This window comes from Doryrhamphus excisus, linkage group LG3 (assembly GCF_037039965.1).
Source record: "Doryrhamphus excisus strain RoL-2023G ecotype Guam linkage group LG3, RoL_Dexc_Guam_v1.1, whole genome shotgun sequence".
Classification (NCBI taxonomy): domain Eukaryota; kingdom Metazoa; phylum Chordata; class Actinopteri; order Syngnathiformes; family Syngnathidae; genus Doryrhamphus; species Doryrhamphus excisus.
Window position 1 is genome coordinate 17,832,671 of NC_136359.1, and position 16,335 is coordinate 17,849,005.

General features: G+C 42.0%; 2 protein-coding genes across 3 annotated transcripts in view; one reads left to right on the top strand and one right to left on the bottom strand.

The window, feature by feature from the left end:
* The window catches only part of ube2d4 (ubiquitin conjugating enzyme E2 D4), a 60,631-nt gene that overhangs the window by 28,763 nt on the left and 15,533 nt on the right, over window positions 1–16,335 (bottom strand). The gene's annotated exons all lie outside the window — the stretch shown is intronic.
* Window positions 1–16,335, top strand: part of tcf7l1b (transcription factor 7 like 1b) — a 32,978-nt gene that overhangs the window by 4,497 nt on the left and 12,146 nt on the right. For both annotated transcript variants that reach the window (XM_058069720.2, XM_058069721.2), the window contains exon 4: window positions 15,637–15,720. In XM_058069720.2, coding sequence (XP_057925703.1) covers window positions 15,637–15,720 — 84 coding nt within the window. The remainder of the gene's footprint in view (window positions 1–15,636; window positions 15,721–16,335) is intronic.

Below are 16,335 nucleotides of genomic sequence, written 5' to 3' on the forward strand. Positions count from 1 at the left end.
TATTCGACCACTGCAAGTAATCCAAATGCTGGAGTGCAAATATTTTTTCAGCCAAGCACTGTGTCAACAGAGGCAACATTTCTGACTGGCTATATAGTTTTTTAAAGATTTTTCCTTCAAAGGCAAACACATCTACATCAGTTTAGTGGCACTGATTAATTAGACACAGATTGGCAGCAACCGCAGCAATGCAATTGCTGACTTGCATCCTTGTTAATATTCAATATAACGTTTTAAAATAGTAATGTTGAAAAAGTGTAAATGGCTGGGTGATTAGCATGTTGGCAACACAGTCAGGAGATCGGGAAGACCTGGGTTTGGATCTCCACTTGGGCATCTCTGTGTGGAGTTTGCATGTTCTCCCTGCATGTTAGGTTAATTGGTGACTCCAAATTGTCCATAGGTATGAATGTGAGTGTGAATGGTGGTTTGTCTATATGTGCCCTGTGATTGGCTGGCCACCAGTTCAGGGTGTACCCTGGCTCTCGCTGGAAAACAGCTGGGATAGGCTCTAGCATGCCCACGAAACCTGTGAGGATAAGCGGTACAGAAAATGAATGGATGGAGGTCCGTGAAGTAAGGCCTTGTACTATATAATATGCTGATGTTGTATACAAAGATGTTTTGAGCTCTTGAGAAAATGTAGAAGCATATTTTCCCCCCACATTGTGGTAGATTTCCAAATATGAGCTGAATTCCACTGTGTTGTGATACGACCCAGTACCTGTATATCTGGTAATACAAAGGAAAGCAGTATTTGTTTTTTTACATACCGCATTTTACATACATTTTACATACCGTCAAATGCATACAGTTGTTCTGTGTAACTGTCAGATTAGCAGATGCCATGTCAAGTGACACTTTAATAATGTGTTACCTCAGTGGGTTCACAAACAACCTGTCTGTCTAGATTTTATGGGAACACATTGTTTTTAGTTCCTTGCTTCCGTGCAGTGCTCGTGTGGATCTGTTGGAAATGGTGTCAGTCATGGTCTAAATCCTTCCCTCGTCTGTCTCTGTGGAAAGCAAGAGATGGCGTCAATCCCTGCCTCTACCCCATAGCCTAGCGAGTTTACTACCTAACCCACCCGCCCGCCTGGCATTAGAAATTCTGTTTAAAGTGCACTCTGGCTTTTCCAGCACAGGGCCCATCAGGAGTATCTCAGCATCCTTTGAGGAAAGGATAACCAACATCTTCCCCTTAGAATCCCCATGTTCAGTGACATCAATGAATCCCTTTGATGTAACGGCATGAATATGTGTGCAAATGTGTTTTTATCAATTCATGTGTTTTTCTTGCTCACTGTTTGGCCGAAGATTCTGTGCAGGCTGGGGTTTTTTTGGAACATAGCTTTTCTGTGTGAACATTTGGGTGAACTTCTGTTGTTGGCCAAAGGTGAACATCTTTCACTTGGGATTACTACTTTTTTTCTCCCTCATAGCTTTGAAGACATGATGTAAAGTGTGTCCGCTTATTCTGTTAACAACACACCTCCTATTCCAAAGACATATATAAAAATCATTCAATAAATAACTCAGCCCACATTTATTACTGTTGGAAAATACTGTTCAGTACTTGTCTACACATGCTCTGTATTATCAGCCTCCGTTTAAAGAGCTGTCTGTGAATGGTCAGTGTATCAGTGTGCCATTTAGCCTGTACGGGACCGTTAGAGGAGAAAACCTCTGGCTGTTAATCATCACAAAACACATTCAAGATAAGATGGTAACATGTATGTGACACACGGGCACCAAATTAGTCATTAGTCGCCAATGGATGAGGTTCAGGCAGTCCGTCTCACCACTGACTTGAATCAGGCTAGAAAAATCAATGACTAAATCCAATCTCTACAACTCAGGTGATGCTCACAAATCAAATAGAAAGTAGCTCTGTTAGTACGGCTCATTGGGTCAACAGCAGTCCAGCCAACCCAGACCAGGACCAAACAGGTGGACCAAGACTACCTGACCGGTAGGTCTCGGTCTGCAAGTGGTCTCTTGTGCTGAATGAGGCAAATGTGCACCAACACACCAAAACACCAGATGATATCACCTAATGCAACAGAAACCATGTGATGATTAGAGAGCAGAGTAAAAAATACAGTTAAATGTAAGCTCGGAAGCGAAATACAGTTGTAGTACATTTAAATTCAGACCTACCAACATGTACAAATTTATAGTACTCAACATGCAATTTGACTCTTGAATATGCTCGTATGCTCTCCATTTTGTTGCATTTTCCTTGTTTCCTTTTAAAATTCAGTTTGTACAGTACAGATAAATGTTATGTTAATGTTGATAAATATTATCAGTTTCTATAGTATTTCAAATCAGGGGTGGAGGGGTGCGAAAACGAAGGATTCCTTATTTCTAAATGGAATATTTTCAGAACTTCAGCATAGAAAATCAGTTTATGTCCTTCTAAATACGAGTTTTAACATTATTAGAGCCCCTCACAATTGAAATAACACTCCTATAGTCACCGTAACTCTTGTATTAACAAATATAGTAGATAAGCCATTTAAGGTATAATAAGACTCTTGATCCCTAGCAGACCTGAAAGAGTGACGGACAGGAAGTGACGTTGGTTAAGAGTTGAGTTGCCTTGGGTTGGTAATGGCTGATTATTATTAGGGATTATTGTGCCTGTGACATAATTCAAACCAGCAATTAAAGCCAGACATTGCTCAAACCATGGATCTGAAATCTCCACAGGTGGTATCGGAAATTTTCAATATGTGAATTATGCTGGTACCAGAATCAGTACTGATACTGGGGTGGATCAACCCCGTCCATAATCTCTGTTATGTTGAAAATTCAGTATATATAGTTTGACTATATGAGGCCATAAGTGAAATAGTTGATAATCAAAGGACTGAGTGGTAGTTAGAGGGTAGTGTGGTGACAGTATTGTGTCTTTCTCTAGACTCTGTATGTGGCTGTTACCACTGTACTTTAGTTCACATAAATAAATGCTTTCCATCCATAATTGTACCTTAAACGCTTCACTCCATGCTAATAAAATGTGATTGTACAGCAGAAAAAAAAAGAAAATGCTTTAAACAGGGTTTCATCAGTCTGGTATTCCGAGCAGCTGTTTTCACTTTAAGCTCTGCAGGCAGCAGAAAAGGGAGAGAGAGCAGGCAAGACGAGGGAGATTGTTGACGAGATGTGGTGGTGGGAGCATAAACTGGGGCAGATATGGGTCCTTGCTATTCCTTTGCCTGTTATCCTGAACTGGGACCACTTCCAGACCTTGAGGCATTCACTTATCGGGGGATTCTTGTCTCCCACAGAGTGCCATGTCTTGCCATTCCCCCCTCACAGCCCAATCAGCAAACAGGAGGAGGCTATCAGATCACATGCACGTAGCATTAATACTGCTCAGATTTCTATCGGACTTTGCCTTGCTTCATATACAGTCTGTCCACTGAGGGATGACTAAAGTCCGTGTCATACAGTATGTGTTTCATATCAGCGAGGTTGTAGTGGTCATACTAAATTAAGAAGTGAATGGATATCCGTCCAGGATGAGAGCAGTTGACAGCGAGCATAGCAGCTGTTCTTCATGTTAAACCTAGAACTCACTTGAGCTGCTTCCCTATGAATACGCTTGATAGCTTCTTCAGTCCACCAATAGAGACGTCAGGTATAATTTACTATACCTGATGTATTTGAACTGAGAGGGTTGATTTCATTAAGCACTGCATTTAGAATTCCAACCAGTGCTTGCAAAGGATCAAAAGTTTCCATCCATTTTAAAAGTATACTGCAACACATTTACAGTGGAACCTCGGTTAGTGTCATTCATTTGTTAAAGAAAGGCCGGCTCTAAACTGAAACAAATGTTAACTGAATCAATTTTTACCATTAGAAATAATGTAAATCCAATTAATCCGCTACAGAAAGCCAACACCTTTAACACAAAACATGTTTTTATAGTTTTACAGAAAACAGAAAACAATTTGAAATACATATTAATACACATAAATGATAAATGAAAGGGATCAATGAACATTTAAGGTTACTTTTACTTTCATTGGAGATGTGATTCTTGATGTGACTGAAAACAGGACAGTGGTGGTTGTTGATCTCGCTGTCTTTGGCAACAGTCGTGTCCTCAATGACGGTTCAAAGGAACCTTAAATGTAACAATGCATTGAGAATTGCTTTATGTATGTTTAACTTCTATGCCGCTTATCCTCAATAGGATTGCGGGGGTATGCTGGAGCCTATCCCAGCTGTCTTCGGGTGAGAGGCGGGGTACACCCTGGACTGGTCGCCAGCCAATCACAGGGCACATTTTGACAAACAATCATTCTCTGTCGCTGGTGAGGGGTTGCGTTGCATTGTGGAGGGGTTTATGCAGCTTTCAGACAGTAGTTGCATTTCATGTTAGGTCATAAAAACATTGCAATAAAAGTCAACATGGTGAAATTGGTTTTATTGGGAAACAACCCATTAAGATAACTAAGATTTACTATTATGCCCCAATTTACAGTAAAATGTAACACAAAGAAGATGAACAAAGTTAAAAGTAAACAAAAAGGTTAATTGGAATATGAGTGTGAAAGTATGAAATATAGGCATGTATGTATCAAACTGAAAAATAGTATAAGCATTGCTTTTTACAAAACATACAGTGTATTCAAGTCAGGTCATTGGTGAAAAAAGGGCTGTGTATTTGCTGACATTGCTCACATAACTATACTTTCATGTAATGTCCCACAAGTTAAGTTTGCATTGATAATAATGCAACCTCTGCGTGCCCTGTATTGCGCTCAGTTACCCTCAGTTAACCAATTGTCGTTGTTAAGCAGTCACAATGTTCTGGCCAGCATCAAATTTGATTAAAGCCAAGCAAGTACACAAGTCATCCTAAATGTGTAGCAGCCTTATCTAAAACTGAACTTGTGGATCCTCTCGGAATGAATGGAAGTAAACGTCTGATGGACTGTTAGTTTCACTGATTGACTGTTAGATATCACTCTTTCCTGACCTTATCTGCTTAATTTAAAATGTTGAGGTAATGTTCTTGATTAGTTCTAAGTAATGACTGTGGTTGGGGAACCTTGTGCTTCTCAGACATAAGACATGAGTGAGATTCCCCTTGTGCCCGCCTCAGATGATCGGCATGATTAGGTTTCTTTGTTTGGAGACTTCATCATGTGACAAGTTCAGGTTGTACTCTCGGTGAATATACTGCCTTTGCAGGGCACTTAGGCCCCGTACACATGGGAGCGCTCCTGAGATTCTTATTTTTGGCGCGTTGAAAAAAAATTCACATCCACGATGTGCCGGATTAGTAAATAGCTGAGGAAAAAGCGGTAGAAAATGAATGAATGAATGCATCCAGATGGGAATGGATCACTGAGTGAAATGTAATACACAAGGCGCGCCTACGTGTGGTGCTGTGAACAGACGGAACCATGTGACACAACAAACCGTAGAAGAAGAAAGAACAATGGGGCATAAGTTGTCTTCTGCTTACTGAGCCCCATTAACAATTAACTACACGGATAGAGACGTAAAAAAATGGCAGGCAAGCAGGCAAACATACATAAATATGAGGCAGCCTACCCTGACTCACAATAGTTTAAGCAAAGGCGTGTCGTCAAAGCTCACTTCTGGTCACGTGACAACAATGGGGGGGGGGGGGGTCGGTTGACGTCATCGTTTTTTATGCAAGCGACATGCAGTTGTTTTTCCATGGCACCCAGACTGCCAATTCCATGTGGATGAGAGGTTGAAATTATCAACTACGTAGCCGTTTTTACCTGAAAACTTTACTGCTGAGCTAATGTCCCAGTCCTTTCTTTGACATGTGGGTGATTTTTTTCAACTCAAAGTTTGAGTATCTACATCAAAAAAAAAATATCTAATCAGTCTTATATGACATAGTCTATGCAGAGGAGCCCTTTTGTTTGATTTGTACATGGTTTGGAGGGGCTGGCTATTGGAGATCCCTGAAGCAGGCTTTAGGGGCAGGTCTGATTCTCGTGTGAAATGGGGAGGCTGTATAGCTCTCGGCTGACTTGACTGGGGCTGTATGGGTGTGTTGGCAGGGGGAGCGCCAACCATGAATAGGTTCTTTGACTACCTCAGACTTGCCCTGAAAAGCAGGACAAAGACCCTAGGGCAACGGCTTAGAGCCTCACAGCTGAGCTCCAGAATGCTTGGCCCAGTCTTCCTCCCTCCTTGCCTGATTTAAATACTACAGTGGCTTTCAGCATTCTGGTGATGGAGGCTCACATTTGCATGGCTGCACATACGCCACCAACTTTTCTCTGTGTTTGCTGTTGTGTGTTTACAGAGTAATATAATATACGTATATTGCCACAACGTGAACAGAAGACCTCAGATCTGGTGGTGAAAACCTCTTAAATAACTTCAAGTATACGTATATAGCTTTATGTTGTTCTTATTAAGAGGTATTTTTTGATACTCCCTAACTGTAGGCATGTGTGTTTCACTCACTCTCACTACTCTGCTCACATTACTAAATTGTTGCACATTTAATCTCACCTCCGCCAAGAGGGAGATGCTGATTTCTAAACAAGATGGAACAAGGTGTTCACCTCAAGCATCGTCATTGTGTGAATCTATTAAAAACAAAGTACAGAAATACTGCAATCTTTTAGTTAATGGGGTTATTTGAGTCCTGAGCAGACACTCTCTCCACAGAGTGTCTAGTTTCAGATGTCACTCAGAGCTTTGTTTGCCCCCCAGGGTGAAGGGTTAGAGGCCAAGGTTCAGGGCCAGTTGGCTGAGTGGCCACAAAAGCCCAGGCTATCCTCAGCACATCCGATCCCTTCCTCAACACCAACCTTCTCCCACAATGAAAGGATCAGCTTGCAACATTTGCCTTTTCTTATTATAATTGAGAATTCATTTCACTTATATTACAATGTAATAAGGGTTGAGTTTCCAAATGAGGTCAGAAATCTGGTTTTGATTTTAGGCTGGATACTGAGTGTATAAACCTGGGCAGCGTGTTGCACTTCCGTGTTTGGAAAAATTCCAAAATTCTTCTCATTCAGCTACTGTGCTGATCTATTAACTTTGAAAATGAGCTTTACTCTGAACTCTTCAGCGATTGTGACCGTTTATATTTCTCAAAGAGTCTTTCTTTCTTCAGCAAGGGCACTTCAGCAAAAAACTCACACCAGGTTGTAAAAGAAGGCTCATATTTCCTTTGTTTAAAACACCTCTGGAAGTTTGGGAGCACATAACCTCGACCCTCATCAGCCCCCACCCACGATCTCAACTTCTCCCTGCCCCGCCACCACCCAAACATGTCCTCCAGCCAGGTTTATTATGCTGTTTCACGCAGACCAAAATTGCAGCTGCATGGAGAGCAATCTGGAGCACATTAGCAAAGGCACTGTGATTTATAAATTGTTTCTCAGGCCATAAATCCCTGCTGTAATTGTGCGCAAGCACCCCTCTCCTCCTCCGGTCACTCCCCCTTCACTCTCTGTCTGTCTTTCCCTCAAGAACAACTTACAGTTCTTGCATTTAGACTGGTTGTTTGCAGCAGTGTGCAGATTGGATTGAGTAGAAATTAGTGGCACAAATTGTGGCACAGATTTGAATGTTCAGATCGAGCTCTTCAACTTTAACTCTTCTACTTGCATTGTGTTCGTAATGCATGTTATGTTGACACCAACATTGGAGTCCTCGTCTGTGGTTCATGTTCTGCATTCCTGGGTTTTGTGTAATTGTAAGGGGACACTCCTGAACAAAGTCTGTGGAAATGTGATATTTGCAGCATAGTCACCTTGACGTTCTAATTACATTGTTAGATGAAACTGAAAGATTGCAGCAGCTGGATATATTGTTTGCAATGTCAAGTTCAGGCTTGAGCAGTCAGTGGTGTGTTTAATAAGAGGAGACATATTTGAATACCACATATTAAAATTGATGTTAATTCATGCGGAATACCAGTTTGGGGCATTTTCTAAACATATGATTTGTAAATTTAACTGCAAATGTTCTTACAAGACAGATCATTTAAATGTGTAGTAATATGTTGCTTTGACGTGATTCAATGCTGAATATCATTCGAGCAGCATGACCTCCTGAAGTCTGCTGACAATGAACATAGTTGAACCTAGGGAATGTTGTAGTAAGTCGGGTGCTGCGTGGTACTGTAGAAAGATGAATCTTTGTTGTCAGTTTATTTTTCATGTAGTCCCAGAGTATTCCAAAATCCACCATTCCCAAGGCCCCGACGTGTTTGAGTGGGACAGAGCTGGCATGCAGGTGGTGAGCAGGCAGACAGGCGAGTCAGAGTGGGGTTAGCAGTGGGGTGTTAGGGATGTCAGGTAGTAAAATGTGAGATGAGGCAGGGCCCAGAAATCTGCGGGCCTGGAGATTTGTGCTCGCACTCACAGAGCAAACACAGGAGGCATCTGCAGGCAGCTGTGTTAGAGGGGGGAGGGGCTCCCGCTCGGGACAGGGGGTAGGGGGTGGGTGTTTGGGGAAGCTGGGTGGTGTTAGGTGGTGGTGAAGAGTGGAGGAGAAGGGGGGGTAGGGGTGGGGAGTGGACCAGCAGAGTGAACACAATCAGCCCTCTGTTTTCATAAGACTTGTGGTATGTGCGAGCAGAAACAAATGTGTTTAATTTAGCTGTTTTTTTCACTCTTTCGCCTTCCCTACACCCACTTCTGCCCACCTTTCTGCTTCAGACTACACTACACTGCTTTGGCTACTCTCTTTTAAAGATGTTTTTTTAAAAAAAGGGCAAAAAAAATCACCTACTGTCCTCGATCAGAGAAAACCAGGCTGGGGGTGGAGGATTGTGGAATGATCACTTCGCTGTGGTATTTACCCTGTTCAGAGTGAGGGGGCTTATCATTACCTCTAATGCCTTGGCAGGAAACTCTGCATTATATCAGTCTGGGTTCACTTTTAAATTAAAACTTCTCACTTTTGTGTCACTGGCGTCAACTTAGAAGCGCATGCTCAGACGATATTCTAAGTCCAGCTTCGATATAAACCTCCAGCCGAGCGCTGCTAACCACTTTGTGCTCTGGAGTTAATTATACAGACATTTACGGCTGTGAATTTCAACGAAACGAGCCGACTCCCTGGACAATAAAAAGTTGTGTTCCTGTGCAACTGGACAAACAATGCTAAAAGGATACAAAAAGTGACGACACCTCTGACACTGGATGTGTAGTCCGTCTTGACATGAGAACACGCTGACACAGAGCAGTCGAAACCAAATTTTGCAGGAATAAGAAACCACATAAGTAACTTCTTATAATTGACTTGAACACTTTAACACTCTCATCTCTGTCTTTATGAGAGGGCCTTGCTCCTACCAGATGCATAATTATGTTCTTGTGTGTTAAGTTACACAGTTAGCTCTACGTGACCGCCTGTTGTGCTCCCTAGCACAATAATTTACTTATCCCTCACTTTAACCCCAGGTAAATAACATTGCTGTAATTACACGTGCTTAAAATGACCCCGAAGTCAGCTAGTTAGAGTCACTGCATGGTTTTAAACGTTCATGTGAGCTCCGAGGCAAATGTGCTAAAGCTGTGGATACAGGAAGCAATAACTCAGGATCGTGTCATGCAAAAGGAAGAAAAAAAAAGTACTGCAAAAGTTGCTTGAGTTGCAAAAATTCTAACTCACTGAGTTACAGTGTTAAAGAAGCTCCTTTTTGGGGGGGGGGGGGGGGGGGCTTGGCCTTGTATTTTGATCATGCTGGTTTATTACTGAAACAGCAGCAAATTCACTCCCAGGACTTTTCATATATACTCCGCTTATGAGCCATTGTTTGTGTTTTACATTTAGGACATACTATTGAGTGCTATTTACACACATTGTTGTTCTAAATCTTCCAAACTAATCTGAAAATGTGTGTGCACATTTGGCTAGAGGCTAGATTGTAACCATGTTAAAAAACCTTGAAGCCGTGTCATTAGGACCTCCCTCACGCTGCCTCCCCTCTTCACTCTCCTCTCTCCCTAATAGTTCTTTTGTGTACAAGAGCATGTTAAGAGGCCAATGAGCCTGGCCTTACTAGGCCATGTTACCATAGAAACCACAGCACTCTGGATGTCTGACCTTTGACCCAGTTTTTTTACTGGCTGTGAATAAGAGTGCAGAACTACCAAGCAGGTCACAATAGAGGCCCAGCGCACCGAGGGAGTGTCCCTGACATAGTCACTTAACTTCATTCCTCAGTAGGCTAATGAGCACTTCAAATGTGGTATCCTTTAGCAGGATGCTATCTCCAACGGAGAACTATGGGCTTCTCAGGGTTAATATCATGAGGCTTCGTAGGAAAAGTGCTGAAATAAGTGGCAAAAGTAGTTGAAAAGTAGTAATTGCAGGTAAGCAAAAATACACGACAAGAAGGCACAAAGACATGTTTATCTTGACCGAATAGGCTTAGTTTGTTCTCCGCCTTCTAAATTTGTTTGTTGTTTCTTTCTTGTTGTACTGTCTTTGTAGATAGGCCTAATAAATGGTTTCCTCCTCCACTAATCTACTTACTTCACGGTGACGGGATAAGAGGGTCTGGTGGCCATTGAAAATTTTGCGGTGGCCCAATAGGGCTTTGCAGGTCTGACCAGCTGAGCTGCTTGTCGTTTCCCCATCAATTACACACTAATTAGCACGATGACTGCCGAGGTTTGCTTAAGAATTGTCAATGTAATTGCCACTAATGTTGGCAAACAATGCGTCTTAATGCAAACCTGGAGACAAGGTGGGGGTTACTTATCACAGTTTCTTTGTCATGAAAGCTTTAATTGTGTTTCATGCATAGATCAGTTTGGGGTGTCAATAGCCCCGCATAAGCAGGTGATATCAGCAGAGCAAACCAGGGAGGGACTGTTGTGTCGGGACCTGACAGAGCTATTGTCTGGAGCTGCTGTTCATATGGACAGGGGATGGTAATTAACACCTCAGCCAAACAGCAAGCTGTGTGGCCCATTTGTTTTCTGTTGGGGGCTAAAAGAAAACAATGGGGAGGGGTTCTCCACACAGTAGGTGATTGACATTATCTGCTGGAGTGATCCGTGAAGGCATTCCTGCTGCTATGCTATTCACTACAAGTTAGGCGAAGCCATTTCACAACCGCGAGGCCTCGTCTGAGCCACCACTTTGCACACATTCAGTCTTTTTATTTGCTCTTTGACTTTGTCTGATTGGATTTGAGCTGCACGCAGCAAAAGCTTCCCTGCTCCTATTGTATTTTGTATAGAATTTTAGATTGGACACTAAAGATTTGTGCGGTTCTGAACTTAAAATAGTATGGGTAGTTACTGGTGAAGATCTTTGCAGGGCCCCAACTTAAAATTTTAGGAGCACAAGCAGAAAATTTTAGGGAAATATTGACATTTGCTCTCATTTTCACTCTATTACATACAAAAAAAGGCAACTGTCATCTCTAGCCACCCTGTTGCTGTCCATAGCGTCCAGAAGGCCTCATTGTTGGCATCACCCTCTTTTCTTAATCTTTGGTCTTTGTTTACTTCTTCTTCATTTAATTAATAAAGTTAATATGAGTTAATATGGTTTGGCAAACTGGCTCATTCGCATTACTGTCAACTACTGGGCTGAAGTTTGGCGCAAAAGTTTGTCAGCAACAAAAAATATTCAATAAAAAATAAAATTAGAAAATTAACTGGTAAGGTTGCCAACTTCTAAAAATAAAATAAAAAAAATAAAGGACACTTGTTGAAGGGTTAACCAACTCGATTGTGTATTAGCCTTTAATTGTGTGAATCCACCTGAATATATTTTGATGCCTTTCAGAGTAATACTATGTAGTTAATTGTTTATTAAAAGTCAATTGTTTCATAATATTCATATTCCCCGCTGTGTGGCGTTTGCATGTTCTCCTCCGTGGGTTTTCTCCGGGTACTCCGGTTTCCTCCCACATTCCAAAAACATGCTAGGTTAATTGCTGACTACAAATTGTCCATAGGTATGAATGTGAGTGTGAATGGTTGCTTGTCTATATGTGCCCTGTAATTGGACTGTAACCAGTCCAGGGTGTACCCTGCCTCTCGCCCGAAGACAGCTGGGATAGGCTCCAGCATGCCCGCGACCCTTGTGAGGATAAGTGGTACAAAATGAATGAATGAATGCATAATCATAACAGACTTTGCAATCTTGGCGGTATATTTATGGTGTTTATACATTTGATCATAGTATAAACTGTGATGAATGTTGCTCATTCAATTGTTTGTAAAGGTAGTGGCAGTTAGCAAACACAGAGATTGGTGGCTATGCGGTGTGGTTTGGTTGCTTGCAGTACTTTTTTCCTTTTTTGAGCCCTTATGACAGACTACCCTTTCCGTTTCCGTTGTGCCGAACGGAGCTAGTATGAGCCTACAACAGGGATTTCAATCTTGCAGAATGCTTCCGGCGGCTGCAATGGAGCCGGGACGGATTCAGTGTGAGCCCGGGGTTAGACTGCGACAATTGTGGACACATTTCACTATTTTTTCATTCTCATGGTAATAAAGGATGTCCCTTCTCAACGTACTTTTATCTGGTCACACATACACAAGTTAACTCACAGTGTCTCATATTTTAGTTGCAAAATGTGACCATTTAGTCACAGTCAGGTGACCTGCCATTGGCAAAGTGTGTGACTGAGTTTGACAGCCAATGTCCAGACATCTGTCTCTTTTCCACACTGTGATGTTGGCCTGCAGTAGGGCACCGCATTTTGGAGATGACAAAGGCTTTTGGCTGTGTTCTTCAACACTCTGCAAGAGCAGTGTAACAATTACAACTCATCTCTGGCAGGCCACATGCCCCAGAACATATGTCATATTTTCTCTTCAAAAAGCCAAAAGGCTCCAGTGTGGCTTTTTGGAAAAGAAAATCTGTGGCATCTTTGCCACCTTTGTTGCATCTGGACCCTGTAGAAGTAGCACATCGACTGATGTCTATTCTGAGTGTTGGAGCCTGCAGGCAAGGCTGGAAGACAATTAGAGAATTGTGAAAATGGATCAGCTCAACATCACTTCAGCCACACATTTCTTTCTGTTGTGTGTCCGAGTCTATGCAGCAATGCTTCTCCCATGCTGAACCACACACGTCTTCAACCATATGTCAGTTACAGCTGTATTTGTTAAAAATAAATATGTAGTAGGCATGAGCCGGTATGAGACTGTGACGTTATAATATCCCTGGGCAAAAATATCATGGTTTCAAGGTATTATAATTACAGCTCTAAAATGTGTTGTTTTGAAATATCTTTATTGAAAAGAAGAGGAAAAAAGTTTCAAACATTATATTAGTTGGAAGTGGAAAATATGTACGTAAAATAAATTTAAAAAAATACATAAATAATTTAATTATTTAAAAAATTATTATGTCCACAAGTGTGGACAGTTTTGGAATTGTTGGATTGTACTGTATATTTTTTTTTTTATTGATTGGTTTCATTGAGTTCTGCCAGCTAGCGCCACTGTGTATGTGTAAAAAGAGGATGCTGTTGTAAATGGAGTAAATTGTCTTTATATTTTAAGCTGTAGCGTGTAGTGTCAATACATGTTGGTTGATAAACAATTACAACGATGACGTTTGCAACTTAGGTGCAAAGCCATGTGAAATCCACACGCTACTGGTTGCAAAACTCTACGAGGGCACACGTCTTGCCACACCGGCGCCGCTTGATGATAACGAGGGAGCCAATGTCACCGCTAGATATCCCGCAACGGTTAAGTTGAAGACTTGAAGCCCAGTTCCAACTGTGGGGAATAACTGTGGCGGCGCTGGACTTCCACTTTCCCTACTAAGACGGTGTGACAGACTATTTTAGTGGTTTTGAAACCGGGACTTTTTCATACCGGGGTATATCTTGGAACCAGTAATGGGCCAAGACCTAGCTGAAACGATGTCTTTTAATCCTAGTCTAATGAGTGGTCAATATATTTTTTGATTGCAACACATTTTTACCACGCAGCAAAGCTCACAATGTCTCGCTATTTGTTTCCGGGAACAACTCACATTCCCCTGATACCCCAGCGCCCCCCCTCTCTCATGTGAGTGGCATGCTGCTGTAGGCCCAGCAGTTAATGTGACAGCGAGCGACTAGGAAGTTTGTGAACAGTTTCTCCATTGGGCACACTGGCAATTAAAAGAAAGGTAGGTGCTCGGGAAAAAAAGGGGGCCTCGAGGCACGTTCCTCATTCTTGGCAGAAAGCTGTCAAAAAAGGAATGGATTGGGTAAGAGAGTCATGGTGGGCAGGCTGGGCCCAACCAAATGCACACAATAGCACTTGTTTCATTTGTGGAAGGCCTCATGATTGACATAGATTAGACAGGGAAAACTGCATTGTTTTTTATTTTCTCCCCACAGTGTCGCATTCATTAGGCACCATGCACACAGTGGCAGAGAGTTTCAATAGGGAGCGAGCACCCTCTAAAAGCAACTGCCTCCTGACAGTTGTATGGACTTGGGCCCATTAGTTGGAACCTACAATTCAGCCTTGCGCAGCATAGTGAAGAGGGCTGATGTCAAGAAATCCCCCGCTTTTTTGAAGAAAAAAAGGGTCCCCTTCCCCCTGCCCCGTTACTCTGTTGGACCCCAGCTGTCAGGAAACAATACCCTCCGCCTGATCGACAAACTCATTCCTGAAACTGTTTTTTCTACCTCTTCTCCCTTTTCTCTTCTTGCTATAATGCTTTTTCCATTTTTAACCCACAGCCATCCAAGCTTCCTTCCTCCTTACAAACCAGAGTGATAAATGGCGTTTTAAAATTCCAAACGTGAAAGCATGACTCCTCCAGCAAGCTTGTTTGTCATCATTTATTCTGCACCAAGTTTTGCAAATGGGACAAAGCTTCAGAGATATTTTTTACTGGTTTTGTCATCAAATTTCTCTAATGTGTCACATGTAAATCCATCCATCAGATCGTTTCTGGGGGTGGACATCACTCTACTGGTGCACAGGGATCCATTAGTACAATGCTATGCAAATAATAAAAAAACAGTAAACATAGGCCTCTGTAAGGACAGAATTCTAAGAAAATGTCAACTTTGATGCTATTTTTTGGTGTGATACGTGGACATGGGTGAGCAGAGGACAACTTACTATCGAATGAATTTGAAAATGTTTCAGGGAGGAAATCCACATGCATGCCAAGCTGCTGTACTGTACGTGGTATTCAAAGTGATTCATAAACCAGATGCTTGGGATGTGCTTTTCAAAGTTTGGCTTCATGCTAACTCGATTGCTAGAAGACAAAAAGTCTTCAGCGTGTTGTGTTGAGCAATAAATCAAAAAAAAAAAAAAGAAAAAAGTACACAGCTCTTTCTCTGTGGCAAGGTGTTGAATATTACTGAATGCAAACAATTACACAACCTTGTGATAACTTTGATATGTTTGAAAAATGAGGAGGAGGCAAAAAAGGCCAAAACAGAGATTGCGTTGACTCTGAAGCTCAACCTTTCGTTGCACTTTTGTTGGGGGTGCAACCGACCTACCCGTCCAATCCCTCTTTCCGTCATCCACCGGTCTGTTGCTGACACCAGTAATTTTGCTTCATAAAAAATAGTGGCCTCTCAATTTCAGTCCGATTCAACAGAACCATGTGTGCAATAAGCTGTGTGCCTTTGGTTTAACCTGCCTTTGTTATTCTCATCCACAGTACCTGCAAATGAAATGGCCTCTTTTGGATGTTCCTGGCTCTGCAGGACTCAAAGATTCCCGATCTCCAACGCCGGGCCATTTAGTGAGTGAACACAATCCCACATAACATAAAAATGTCCGAGCATTTGTGCTCAAAACCCAATCATGCAAGGTTATTGGGGAAATTCATTTATAGTGAAGTAAATAAGTGCTTTAATCAAACTGTCACCGTTGTGGTTATTTACAATAACAACGTTGCAGTCTGTATTTAAATTTCCCTTTCACATCATCTCACCAGCTGCAGCAGCCAGAGGCAAACTGCTGACGGCTCTGTCTGTCTGTATGGCAATAACTCAGTTTCTTTCATAAAACGACTCTTGGTGCCTCTCTTGAACTTTCCCATGCAGGTGTAAACCAGACCTCACGGTGTCTCAGTGCAGTCAGACAAAGTGTGGCGTCAACAGACCCGTTTGCTTTGTGTTTGGGCTTTGACATGTGGGACTGTAAACATTAGATAACGTTTTACTTTGCATGAATCTCTTGGCATCTACGGAGTTTCTTACCTGATTGTATTAATTGGCAGATCATGCCATAAACTGTGCTGAGTAATTATGCTACAGTGGAGTCACTGCATTACCATGATCCATTTATAGTCGCTACATCACGGTTCAAACATAGCTCCCTCACTCTTGCAGTTTTTCGAATGTTGTCGTTGTTT